At 33.7% G+C, this 14,349-nt stretch overlaps 1 protein-coding gene across 1 annotated transcript in view; it reads left to right on the top strand.

Moving 5' to 3' along the window:
* LOC138310641 (xanthine dehydrogenase/oxidase-like) overlaps positions 1-14,349 on the top strand; it is a 41,935-nt gene that overhangs the window by 10,799 nt on the left and 16,787 nt on the right. The window contains 14 exon segments of the mRNA XM_069251923.1: positions 3,849-3,906; positions 4,820-4,916; positions 5,716-5,824; positions 6,361-6,487; positions 7,421-7,485; positions 7,867-7,950; positions 9,512-9,565; positions 11,162-11,297; positions 12,030-12,197; positions 12,556-12,638; positions 13,045-13,116; positions 13,119-13,140; positions 13,679-13,788; positions 14,130-14,311. Of these exon segments, the coding sequence (XP_069108024.1) occupies positions 3,849-3,906; positions 4,820-4,916; positions 5,716-5,824; positions 6,361-6,487; positions 7,421-7,485; positions 7,867-7,950; positions 9,512-9,565; positions 11,162-11,297; positions 12,030-12,197; positions 12,556-12,638; positions 13,045-13,116; positions 13,119-13,140; positions 13,679-13,788; positions 14,130-14,311 (1,367 nt within the window).

The following is a 14,349-nucleotide window of genomic DNA, read 5'->3' on the forward strand; positions in this document are numbered from 1 at the left end:
CCCTCTGACCATCAAGCATGTCATATATGATCAGCTGATTATGACGTCATATGTATCGTTCGATGTATTAAATGTGCTGTACTGGCTCAATGGACCCGCGCCAAATGTTATCGATATAATATTTAGTGTCTACATTAGTGTTTCGTCACTTGGTCTGTTGCGACTTGCTTCTGACTTGCTTCTTATCAACGAAAGTACAGCTAGAACCTAAATTATTTAACTGAACAAAATGCCTTAGTTTTACCTTACGAGAACATGAGGTAATTATCTTGCATAATTGCCACTTATATGATCTTAGTATGACGATATCAAATTAATGATTATATGATTCATATTATAGACTAATCATAATTTAGGTCATGTTTGTGATTACTGTAAACAACCTTTTTTCGTATTCGCGAAATAATATTCGTTTACAGTATTCTAAATAAACCTCATTCAATTATTTCATTGTTTTAAATCTTAATTCACAATCTTCATTTACTTATTACTTGTTAGTACTAGCACATGTTTATTGAAAAAAAATCGAATTACAACAGTACAACACTTTAATTTCACTTCTTTATCGTTATTTTTCAATTTATTCGCGAATAATTAAAATTCGCTATCAAGAAATGTTACTGATATTCAGACACCCGCAGATCAATTTTATAGTATTATTCATGCACGAAATATTTCAATTCGCGTTCGATCGTTCTCGTACATTAACACGAAAAAGTGTATGCAGCGATAGGAGACATAAAAATCCCAGCATCCTCATTATATTACACACAGACTTTCCATGTAGCTGTCGACAACATTGATGATTGATATACAAAAGTTTCGTAATCTTCATTTATTAGTTCATGAATCCATTATATAAACAGCGGTTCAAGAAGTAAAAATGAAAACTTGGAAAGGAGAGATATATGAGTTTGGTTTTAGTATGGTTATACGTAGAGTGATTATTTCCTAATGACACACCACCATATGTGACCGCCCTGATATGGAGTATGGAGAGGAGAGCACTTATGTTTTATGTGAATCAGCTCAAGGTGGGTGCGAACAGGTATATATCACACAAACTTACACAACTAATCTCAGGAAAAGGCAAGTTTTATTACTTTAATATCCGTGATCATCGTTTTTCTTTTTATGCAAATATTTATTATGTATTATTATATTTATATAGCTGTTTGACTTTTAACACAATCCACGTGTAGTTTATCACTGAGTATTCAGTCATGTTGAGTGTAATCAAACCTTTGATGCTGTATATTTATATATAAATATCAAGTATTTCGTTCTGAAGATAATGACTTCCAAGCGTAATGTATAACTGAGTTTCCAGTCTTTATATTTTTATTGAGTTGAGTGTAATCAAACCTTTGATGCTGTATATTTATATATAAATATCAAGTATTTCGTTCTGAAGATAATGACTTCCAAGCGTAATGTATAACTGAGTTTCCAGTCTTTATATTTTTATTGAGTTGAGTGTAATCAAACCTTTGATGCTGTATATTTATATATAAATATCAAGTATTTCGTTCTGAAGATAATGACTTCCAAGCGTAATGTATAACTGAGTTTCCAGTCTTTATATTTTTATTGAGTTGAGTGTAATCAAACCTTTAGTGCTGAAGGTGAACATTTCTTCACAGAACCACATAGTGTCTATCTTGAAGTTACATACATTATGCATATACATAAATTGTATACTAATAAAATCAGTCCAACAACCAGGATATCTGAATTTTCACGAAATATAAAAAGGATTTTCTTTTTGAAATCTATATGAAAACATTGCCTTTTCTTGATACATATAAACTCATAAATTTTGTTTAATGAAGGTAAATGCACTTTTACCCTTTTTATTATGCAATATTCAAATGCTAGTTCACCTTTTGATATTATCAATTACAAGATGTATTTTGTTCCTTCTATTCACCGTTTTTTGCGCTGTGTTTGTCAAAAAAAATACGTTTTTGTCGTGGTCCCTTGCAGTATTGAGGGTACTACGATATAAGCTTAAATCTGGCGATGTTTACATGTGTTTGAACAGCGTTATGTCACGATAGCATACAGAAAATTCAAGGAGCTAAACGATATCGGATAATTTAATTGAGACTAAAAATCCTAAAAACATTGAAATGAATCTTCACTCTAAAACATAGGTTACGCAGGAAAATCTGGTGTTGTAGCCTTATTTTTAACTATCTTTAACCATCGCTATTTAATTTCTAATGTTATTGTTGTTTTTAAGAAACTTTTTTTTTTCGGAAAAATTTAGTTATATTTATTTGGATGTTTTATATAGTGATACAGTTTGTTTAGTGAATCATATCACACTAAAAAGTATTGTTTAAGTTTTTTTAGAGATACTACCATTAACATACTACAATGTTTTTATTGTTCATAATGTGGTTGCTGTGGAATCATTTTGTTTGTTTGTTTGATTCATTAACGTCCTATTAACAGCTTTGGTCATGTAAGGAGGGCCTCCCATGTATGTGGTGTGTTGCGTGTATGTTGTGCGAGGTGCGTGTTTTGGGAGACTGCGGTATATTCGTGTTGTGTCTTCTTGTATAGTGGAACTATTGCACTTTTTAAAGTGCTATATCACTGAAGCATGCCGCCGAAGACACCAAGCAACACACCCCACTCGTGGAATCATGAATATAAAAATAACAGATTTAGTTTTATATATTGCTGGTATCATTCCTCCAGCGATACGAATATTTTTACTCACGAAATCATTTGAAAATTCCAGACCATGAAAAAAACTACCGACGCATATTTCACGTTATGCATTACATGTTGTTCTTTGGTTATTATTTGTTCGATGTGGTACATACGGATCGTTGCTTTCTCCCATTACAGATATAGAGCAATTCATCAAGTAAATGTTTTCTTACAAATAGATCTTTATGCCAGTTTATTTTGATATCATGATGAGTAAAACACGCCTCAATATTGACATATTCACCCCTTTGATTTCGGAATAAACTGATCCTGTCAAAGAAATCGAAGAGTTTAAGTATATGTTGAGGGGTGAGCGGTAGATGTACAATCATCACAAAGTCCATTACTGTTCCATGCAACAACTGTATGACCCGCACACAGCCTATATATCTGATCGTTTACAATCCACTCTAGCCTCGCCCCTTAACATCAGTTGTACAATATGATGTATATAAGTAAATTTATAAAGTTCCAACAGTCGGATGCTGGTGCTGGGCCTATTCGTTATGTGGTTCTGTTTACTTCTGTGAATAGATATAACGACGTTTTCTTGCAAACATTTGACAATCGTCTCCAGCGAGAAACAACATAATTTATTTGATAAATATATGTTTTCAAACAATCGTCCTCCAAAGGGAGTAAACATATATTTATTGATATGATGCTACAGCATGCTACTGCATCATATCAAGAAGTTAAAAATGAATTTCACCTAATTTGGCTTTTGTTTCTGTGTAGCTGAAGATAGCCAAGAAGCCGAAAAATTTGTGAAAGAGACATAAATACTGTTTGAATGATAAATATATGATTTAATTGTGGGGAAATATATAATTTCTCGGACTGAAGACTGGTATTTTCATAGCATGAATATACGTTTTGGATGCTAGTAAAGTATTATAATTTTAAGAACAATGTGCAAAAATGTATGACTAACATTTGGAGACGACTCCAGGCTTCAGTCCAATTTCAACATGTCTTGCCTGTTACATGTTACCTGTCGTCGAGGTCATGTTATTTCTTATCATCGCTCTATTAACTCACAATATTTGTTTCCAGTTTGTGTAAAGAAAACGTTTTGAAATGAAAATATGTTTTTACAATAAAAGTATGTTTTATAATTACAGGTGGTAGAGTCGAAACCCGATCCGTCAATCACTCTGTTACAGTACCTGAGGCGTCACCGTATCCTTATTTATAATAGTGCAGTATTCATTATAACTCAGATAAAAAACACTCGGAGGGGGGTACTCAAAACAATAGTATACTCAAAACAATAGGGAGATGCTAAAAATAATATGGAGATATCACCGTATCTTTATTGATAATAGTGCAGTATTCAGTATCACTCAGGAAAAAAAAACAATAGAAGAATAAAACACAAAACAATAAAATACTCAAAACAATATGATACTCAAATAAATAGAATCCTCAAAACAATTTGGAATACTAAAACAACAGGAAGGTAATCAAAACAATAAGGGGAACTCACAACAATATGATACTCAAAAAAGCATTAGGCGATATCTAAACGAAAAGGATTCTCAAAACAATAGGAAAATCAACACAATAGTAAATATTCAAAATAGCAGGATTTTAAAAACAATAGGAAGGCACTCAAAACAATAGGGGATGGGTAGAATAGGTGTTTTGCAACATAGTCTTGTTTATACGTATTTATCAAAACGAAATAGGATTGAAACATTTCATAATGATAAGCATTTATAATTAATACAATAGTTGTTTTGCAACATAGGTTTGTTTATACACAACAATTGTTTGAGAACATCTCATAAATTGGCAAGTTTATAGACGAAAAAGAAATTAGACATGAGAAGCTATTTTAGTTTCGGGAAATAGCACTATTACCAGACCAAAACTTGTACAGATTAAGTTAATAACTTTTAATTGTAAGACATTGATGTTAATTACTTGTTAAAACTACTTGTCGCTTTTCTTACAAAATATTTAACAGTAAAACTGACAGGGACACAGAAACAAAACTTGTACATATTAAGATAATTATTTTTAATAGAGATAACTTGATATTTATTGCATTTTTAAAGCAACCTGTCGCTTTTCCTTAAATATGAAACAGTAAAACTGACAGGGACAAAGAACGCCTGTAACCAAGGAGGATGTGGAGCCTGTACTGTGATGTTGTCTTGGTGGGACCAGGCGGAGAGGCAGATCAAGTATCCTTTATCACATATTGCAAGACACATGTGTAGTAACACTATTATGACGTCACATGTAGTTTTGACGTCATAATCTATATATGACGTCGCATGATTGTCTCAGTAGACGGAAACGCCACATCCCAGCCAGATTTCTACTGTTCTATATAGAGACGAAATTTTTTAAGTTTTACTAAAATATTTCTATTAATAAAAGTTATGTGATAAATTTAATCTTCCACTCGTGACTATGTGATATGAAATTTATCAAACTCGTTAAATAACTTAATATGCCATTCGCGTAAATATCATGGCATATCAAATTATTGAACTCTTTTGATAAAGTTCATATTAAGCCACTTATGTTAGATTAATATAATAGTACTGTATCTACAGCCTTATGTATGCTTTTACAACAGACTTCATGAAGCACTAATGATTTCACATTAAACAGTGTTCCTTTTCAGTTTTAATCCACCCTGCCAGTCTGTGGAGAATGGTCATTTGTTTCATTCGATACTGATCTTTCAGTATGACGAATCTTCATTTCATTACAGTAGAAGCCAGCAGTAGTCTGATAGAGAAAAGACATTATTTTTGGTTTTGTTTTGTTGGGTTTAATGCCCTATTAACAGCCAGGGCAATTAAAGAACGTGTCAGGTTTAAATGGTGGAGGAAAGCCGGAGTACCGGGGAAAAAACCTATCAGCGGTCAGTACCTGGTAGCATGAAAATATATCTAATGCAGTATGAGTATACTCGTAGGAAGATTTAAATAAGTAAATCAAATTTAGGTTTTATTCTTAACTTTTTCTCAGACATGCGAATGTAAATGCTTGCCTATTTTTGGTGTGCAATCTCCATGGTTACGCTGTGACGACGGTGGAGGGGGTTGGCAGTACTCGTAAGGGACTAAATGGAATTCAGGTAAGGCTCGAGTTTATATTATAATATTAACAATCATTAAAGTTCAAAGTAGAAATATACGACAGGTAATGTATACTGATCTGTACTGACTCTGTTCTCTATCGCTCATGACATTATTTGTGATGATGACTTTTGTACACTCGTATAGAAAACAAGCCATATGCACACCTTTCTACCATATTGACAACAACATTACGTCTGTAGTGACATGAACAATTTTTGATAGAACAACTTGGTTACGAAGCAACAAACATCTCAATATCAACAGCAAGGGTAATGGTTCTAACGTACTAACTAGTTACTGTTAATAGCAGACGTACTTTGCTGGTTGGTCAACTGCCGTCGATAAAAAAAAAAGACTGTTCAATATCCTTTGTCACTTTTTGGGAAGTAGTCTAATTATAAATATACCTTGCTAAGATCTACGTTTTTTTTTTTTTTTGCGATGAAATAAAGGAAAACAATTATAATATTATTGACTTTTCTCCAATATTTTAACATTTCGATTTATTGGAAATAATATGTTTTGATTTTAGAAAAGTATGGTGGACTCATTCGGCTTACAATGTGGATTCTGTACTCCGGGTATGGTGATGACAATGCATACTTTACTACAGCAGGAGGCCTACCCCTCTCAGGAATCTCTGGAGAAAGCTCTGGAGGGTAAGGCACTTTGTTCTTATTATGAAGTATCGACGGTAATCTCTGGAGAAAGCTCTGGAGGTAGGAGCTTTGGTCCTATTATGAAGTATCGATATCAAACCTCACGGTAATCTCTGGAGAAAGCTCTGGAGGGTAGGCACTTTATTCTTATTATGAAATATCGATAACAAACCCTCACGATAATCTCTGGAGAAAGCTCTGGAGGGAGAGCACATTCTTATTATGAAGTATCGATAACAAACCCTCACGATAATCTCTGGAGAAACTTAGGCACTTGTTCTAAAGTATGAGTAACACACCCTCACGATAATCTTTGGAAAATCTATGGAAGGTAGAGTATTTCAATTGTTCTTACAAAATGTCAATAACGAAGCCCTACATGAATCCCTGTAGAAAGTTCTGGAGGGTAGGATTATTTTAATGTTATAAATCATAAAATAGAGACATCAAAATCACACAGAAATCTAGGGAAAAAACTCTGAAGGGTAGTATATTTTTATTATAATTTCAGATAACAAATATCTTACAGGAATCCTTGTAGAAAGCCTTTGCTAGCAGATACGTTGTATTGTTCTCATTATATATACATAAGGTATATGATACTAATAAACGAGTCTCTAATAAATGACACAAAATTTGTTTTATATTAAAGTACAGATGATTTGACCCTCACAGTGAAATTTTTATCATTTTAATAGAAACAACCTATGATGTAAATCTGCGAAGACTGTCCAAAACGTAGTATGTTTGTCAGGCAGAATTATTTACATTAAGCGAAAAAAATCCTGATGTTAACATATATGCTGTCTGAAAAAATCTTTGTATATATGTATAATCTATGTATTAACAGCAATTAGAGGAATCCCCGCATGCATCCACTGATCGGATTATATTCCATTTTGATTAAAATATTATCATCTTTCTTAACTACAGGTAACATGTGTCGTTGCACGGGCTACAGACCTATTGTTGATGCTTTCCAAAACCACTGCAAAAAGGTAAATAATTACAAGATGAGTGAATAATATAAAGATGTGTCCCTGCATTCTCTCATTAAACAAATAAAAGTTTTTGTAGTTTCCGGGTCTTATGAGTTATACAGTGTAAGAAGTTAACTGTGATTTATTATGTTTAATTTGTATTTATTACATGTTCGAAATGCTTATTACAAGGAGATACATTTAAAAACTTGATAGATTCGGCAATTATGCAGAGCAACTTTCAAGACCTTGGCAACTCTGAAGGAAAAAATCATATATAAATACAAAACGAAAAATGTTTATGAAGAGTGCAAATTGAGCCCAAATGCACAGGAACATTTTTTTCTTATGGCTTGTAGTGTTTATAAGTGTTATTTTGTTGTTGCTTTATGCTGACAGAATTGTACGAAGCGGACGAAATGTTGTAATGGAGATATAGAGGATCTGTGTCATTTGTCTGTGAATGGCGACGACTCACACGAGGTAATCATATAGGATTCACTGATGATAATGCATCTGTATCAGAAACTGTAAAAGTAGAAATATTCGTGAGTGTTTTATTTCGCGATTTTCAGGTGTGAACACTTCGCGACATTTTTTTTTGATGATAAGTACATTTGTATGACTGTTAACCTCTTGCAACATAGTTTAATATAGACACAAAATCTTACGCAAGGGGAAAGTTTTGTGCTAAAAAGGCATCTGCGTAATTAGCGTGAGTTCCCCCTCGCGTAACCAAGGAGGTAACTTACACGTTTACAGTACATAATATGTCTCACATAATCAGAATAAATACTCTTTATATTGTTTGTGTGCATGAGGCAGCTTTCCATTTCAATTTCAACAGATTTATTCAATAAAATGCAAAAGTATACAATAGCATGCAAACTCTGTCTATGCCTTCAGGTTTCCTTAACGACTTTTATTATTATGTAACAGTAATTGTTCATAGTTTACAACATAAAAAGCGATATAACAGCTAATGACGTGTTAAAAAAAAAGATTTAGCCAATGAATGAAATCATACATTTTAGAATAAAAATAAAACTCTTGACGCATGTAATCCTAAATTAAAAACAAAGCAATCCGTCGAATTCCAGAACACTGACAGTAAAACGTTTGAATGGAAAGTAAGTCAGCAGGTATTTACAAATAATCATACCTTATACAATGTGTTAAATATACCAGACTCATATCAATTAATGTTGTATGGTATTAGTGCTTAATTCTCTTCATATTACCACAATAAAAATACCTTTATTTAATAACTAAGTGTAAAATCAGTAGCGGTTCATTTCTTCGTCAATGTTTGATTAACGTATAATTATGACAGTTGATAGATTTATATAAGGGACAAAGAAGCAATTCTAACCGTGTGGACAAAAAAAGGTTGTCAAATCTGCCCCTTTATCAAGACACACAAAACGAACACGATTACATAATCTGATACGAACAGTAAATAAAAAAGAAGACAAATATTTAACAGTACAATGGAGCGATTTAGATTTATATAAGGATATACATATATGTATATATTACGGATATTTCAGTAAAGTACAATAACAGATTTAAAATGTGAAACTGAATATGACGTCACCAAAACACTAATTCATGTAGTATTCCTGAATTCTTATTCTCATTCAAGGGCCGCGGTGGCCGAGTGGTTAAGATGTCCCGTCATATTACCACAAGCCCTCCACCTCTGGGTCGCGAGTTCGAATCCCATGTGGGGCAGTTGCCAGGTACTGACCGCTGGTCGGTGGTTTTTTCTCCGGGTTCTCCGGCTTTCCTCCACCAACAAACCTGGCACGTCCTTAAATGACCCTGGCTGTTAATAGGACGTTAAACTAATAAATCAAATTATTCTCATTCATTACTATGAAATAAATTGCTATCTTCGCAAGAAGGTGGCATGGCTACCATTTCATGACGTTGGTTATCACAACACACCGCATTCATTGGAGGCCGTCCTTACATGACCATAGCTGTTAATAGGACGTTAATAGATCAAATAATCAAACAATCAACGTTGGTTTCATTCCAGAATCATGACGATGGAGAATTAAAAGAGAAGATACTATTTCCCAAAGAACTTCAGGTACTTATCATATCTATACATATTTAATATATTAGATATATTTGTTACACTGACTTGATATATTAAACTATATTTACACTTGCTTGGCTTGATCACTATACGTAAGTACTAGCCGATTTTGTTTACCATAACTGCATGGTAACATTGAACTTTGAACTTGCGTATGAAAATGTTCTATGCAACGTACAGGGGCTACTTTTTTCATAGAATTTTGGAAAAATGTAAACAATATATACATGTTTTATATTTATACATGATACAAACATATTTAAAATTAACAATTGTATAAAGAAACGGGGAAAAAAATATCCCGACCTGGGCGACGTTCAGTGCTTTCATTTTTGTTAAAAATGATGGATGTCAAATGTAAACATTACCTCTGTGTCTGTGTCCTACGATCGAGTCTTTGGGGTTGACGGGCGTGAGACCCTCTGACAGAGCTAGGTCAGTTATAAACATATTCTCTTGTCTTTGTTCTTTGAGAATTTAATCATGTGTATTATAAAACATGCACCGCTAGTAATCCACGTGTTGACAGTTACGCGTCACCACAAATACATTGTATCCATCGAACACAAGTGAAGTTGTTCCATCTATAGATGGCGATGGATCTAAGCGTAGATTATATAATCACATGGCTCCGAAGGATGTAATATCGTCAAGCCAGACAACAATCTCAAACAAATTTAGCTACTTGAACACTGGTGTTTTGACAACTTCGGAAAACTCTAGTGTGTAAGCGTGCGTCAGCCTCGCCTCGCTGCACAATAACGGTCACCGAGTTCACATATGTGGGCGAGAACAAATACTTTATGTTATTACGCTATATATGAGCTTTTAGCAAAATTGAATATCTATTTAAAGTTCTGATCTGATGAAATAAAATTATCTCTGAAATTTACTTGGTTTGTCATGTTTATTTTACACTAAAATATTGAACTTTTTGTCGTCGCGGATGAATAATTCTACCTTACGTGAAGCGTCATCATTCGCTGTTCAATTGAGTAAGCTCCTCCCACTTTTGACCGACTTTTATTGAATAATTACGTCACTTTCAAATGACAATTTTATTGCATAAAATATAAATAAAAAGTCGTGTGAGTGTAAATATAGGGATTGGATTTCGTTTTTATGTTAACCATGCTTGTATGGAGCAATTCCTCTAAGAATATATTCAATATGGGGCGCGTTATTCTCAGAGGAATTGCTCCATACAAGCATGGGTAACATAAAAACGAAATCCAATCCCTATATGAATGTTAATGTTGTTTTAAGGTATTTTTCAGTCATTATACCCTGATAAAACGAACGGGATTCGAAGAAATGTACATGTACAAAACGGTAGCAGCTAAATTTTGTAACTAATTATAGATACAAGTTAACGTTTTTGAAAACCATACTGTAAATCGAAATATTTAATTATTATTTCATGAATTTCACGATTTCTTGTGTAACTACTTTTTATGGCTAATCATTTTCGCAATTTTCAGTTGCAAACTCTCGTCTGTGATGGAAACTAATATACAGTAATGATTTCCACAAATTGTTATCGCACCAGAAGTATTCGTAAGTTCTAAATATTACTTTCCCCAACAGACCCACCAGGACGCCCAGAGTCTGATGTTCCGGAATGGCGACTGGTGTTGGCTAAGACCCGTCACATTACCGGAAGTACTCCGTCTACTGGACACAGTACCAGACGCCTACATTGTCAGCGGAGGGACCAACCTTGGTACATTTATCGTTATACAATTAATTATGTCAGATATTCTATAATTGAATTTTGATATTTTATACTATTCAATCGTAAGAGAAATATGTAAGACTCAAGGTAAATATATAGGTACATTGTACTTTCAAGCCGTAATTCGTAGGTTTTAAAACGATTTCAAGTGTCTCATCAGCCAAATGTGGCTGGGTGTTAATTGATTTTTATTGATTTCAGTCTACTATGTTTCTATGAATTGTTTTCATTTGACATGTAAGACTATAATGAAATAAAACCTGAACATGAACTTAATTAAAACTGTCAAGTTCGACATTTACATTAATTTCATGTAATGTTTGATGTATATACCAAACTATGACGCAAAATTTAAACAGAGGTATTCATCTTTTAAAAATGACAACATAAAATGTTTATACATGCGAACCGCAAAATGAAACAAAAGTGAGGAAGAGATGGAATATTCGCGTTTTGAACATTTTATCGCGCCAGACTATATGGAATATCAATATGTAGAAAATCAATGGTTATATAATACATATTCGAACAGATTTCGACATTCACTTATTTACTCAAGAATTGTCTTCAAACATACATGGACTTGTTTTGATTGATTTTACGCGTGCTATGCATTTAAAACGAGTCATTTGCCTATGAACCTTCTGAATTGTTAATAAAATTTGTTGAAATAAAATGCATAAAACTAAAATAATCAAACCTACTTGTGTTCCCTTTCAGTTGGAAAGTTGAAATCGAGGCAAATTTCTCAGGGAACATTAATTTCGCTAGCGAATGTCAAGGAAATGACCAAGTTTGAGCAGCATGAGGATTTTATTGAGATTGGAGCAGCGATGACTCTGGGGGGTATCGCAGAACGCCTGAAGGCATGTTCCCTGTCTCTGAATGGTTCGTATACTACGCATAGCCAGTAACCAAATCCACGACTTTCACAAAAAAAAAAAAATATTCACAAAATTGAAAGTATATAATGACGTCGATTTTAAACCGAGAATATTCATTGGGAAAAGTCAGATTCACAATTGAAATAGCTTTTTCTAGATCGTTTCAATGAACTACATTGCATGATAAATAAAGACGTTTGTTTTTATGTAGCGGATTTTACAAATTAATATTAATAGACATAATTATATGTAGATTTCAAAAATACATTGATTTTATGAAAAAAGTAGATCGAAAGTTCAAAATAATTGTACAAACATACGTTTATGTAATAAATAATGAAGTAAAATAATTTCCATGACAGGGCGTGGCGAGCGCGGCCATGTTGTAACAGCGATGCGTGATAGTCTACAATGGTTGGCTTGTCAGCAGATCAGGAACCAGGCAGTAAGTACAATAAAACCACGCGAAACTAACCGCTTATACAGTATAAGCAAAATATCAAAAAAAGACCATGGCCCAGTTGTCCAAAAGGCGATAAGGCTAATCACTGTGTAATGACAATTTTCAAATCAAGATAAAATAATTTCTGGTAATACAAATATTGCAAAATTGTGTAAGAATCTTCAGAACTCTGTTCTTTCCTGAGTTTAGTGAAGAAGATATAATCGCAAACTTTACAGCAAGTGAGAAATGAAAATCGTACAAATCACGTGTTCAAGCTAATCATCCTTTGAACAACCGGGCAAATATTAATAACAACACAAATGTAGACCGTCAAAAATAATTACACACGTTTATATCCAAGATCCAATAACAGACATCATTCTCTATGTAATTGTTTTTCTTTTAGACTTTGGGAGGTCATGTGATGATTTCAGATCCTCGTTGTGACTTGTGTGTTGTGCTTATGGCTGCTAAGGCGAGAGAGCAGTGGTCATCTCAAAAGGTAAAAATTCTAAATTTAGATTAATGATTCATAATTACATTGGATCAAATTGTACTGGTAGAATACGTGCATTTGCATATTCAATATATTTATGGGAATTTAGATATGATATTATAAGGTAGAATTTTAGCTTGTCTCTTCCGAACCATTACTGTTGTTAAACGAAAACATATTCATATTAAGTTCATGTTTTTTATGTGTAATTGCGTTTTACACGACTAATTAATCTCCTGATAAAGAGTCCTAATGAGTTTACTGCTTTATTCTGTATTTGCATATTATAGAGTTATCTGCCCTTGTGGTTAGGTTATGCTTGTGATGTCATATGTTTACGAGCGTAACGTTATACTTCTAGGAGAAAATGACGTCAATTGCGCTCACAAAATAATGACGTAACAACCGAAACATACCCACAAGGGAGCTTGGCGGAATTGCTCGGAACTGTAAACCAAAAATTTTTATATCAAAGTTTTCACGTCAATAAATTTACGCGATATTGTAACGCCCTCACAATTTATTTTGATGTGTACTATTACAGGTGGGAGCAGAGAAGTAGAGATTAACAACGAGTTTTATGTCGGTACTGGGAAAACATCACTGTCACCACTAGAAGTGGTAGTATCGATAAAGGTACCATTTAACCCTCCGGTAAGTAGCACAAAACACTTCTGTTTGTATCCCTGACCTTATGTTGTTAACCCAGGCAACACGTTCACTATTCAAAAGTTCCCGCTGTATGGTCAGATAATCGGATCTATCTAATCCGCTCGACCTCGTTAACCATAAAGTACTAATTGTGGTTCAGTAGGATGTATTCATTTCGGTATAAATTTTATTGTCCTTTATGGAGTCAAAGTTACCTTCTTCGACGTTCTTACTTCCGTCCAGTGGTATCCCATACACTATTACACAAGACCCTGGCATAGCCATGAATTCATAACGTATATTGTATGTCTTGTGTTTTACACATTACTCCGTTTTCCATACAGAATACACACATTGCTTACTACAAGCATGCTAAAAGAAAAGGATTTGACTATGCCGAGCTGAATGGATGTTGCTATGCAAGCTGGGATGGGAATGGCGCCTTCACTGACCTTCAACTTTGCTTTGGAAGTGTCCTGGATACGACGAAAAAACTAAGCAAAGCTTCCGCGATAGCCAAGTCACGGTAAGCTGCCTATGTATAATTTCAGATATAATTGATCG

The sequence above is a fragment of the Argopecten irradians genome, chromosome 16 (assembly GCF_041381155.1).
Source record: "Argopecten irradians isolate NY chromosome 16, Ai_NY, whole genome shotgun sequence".
Lineage (NCBI taxonomy): Eukaryota > Metazoa > Mollusca > Bivalvia > Pectinida > Pectinidae > Argopecten > Argopecten irradians.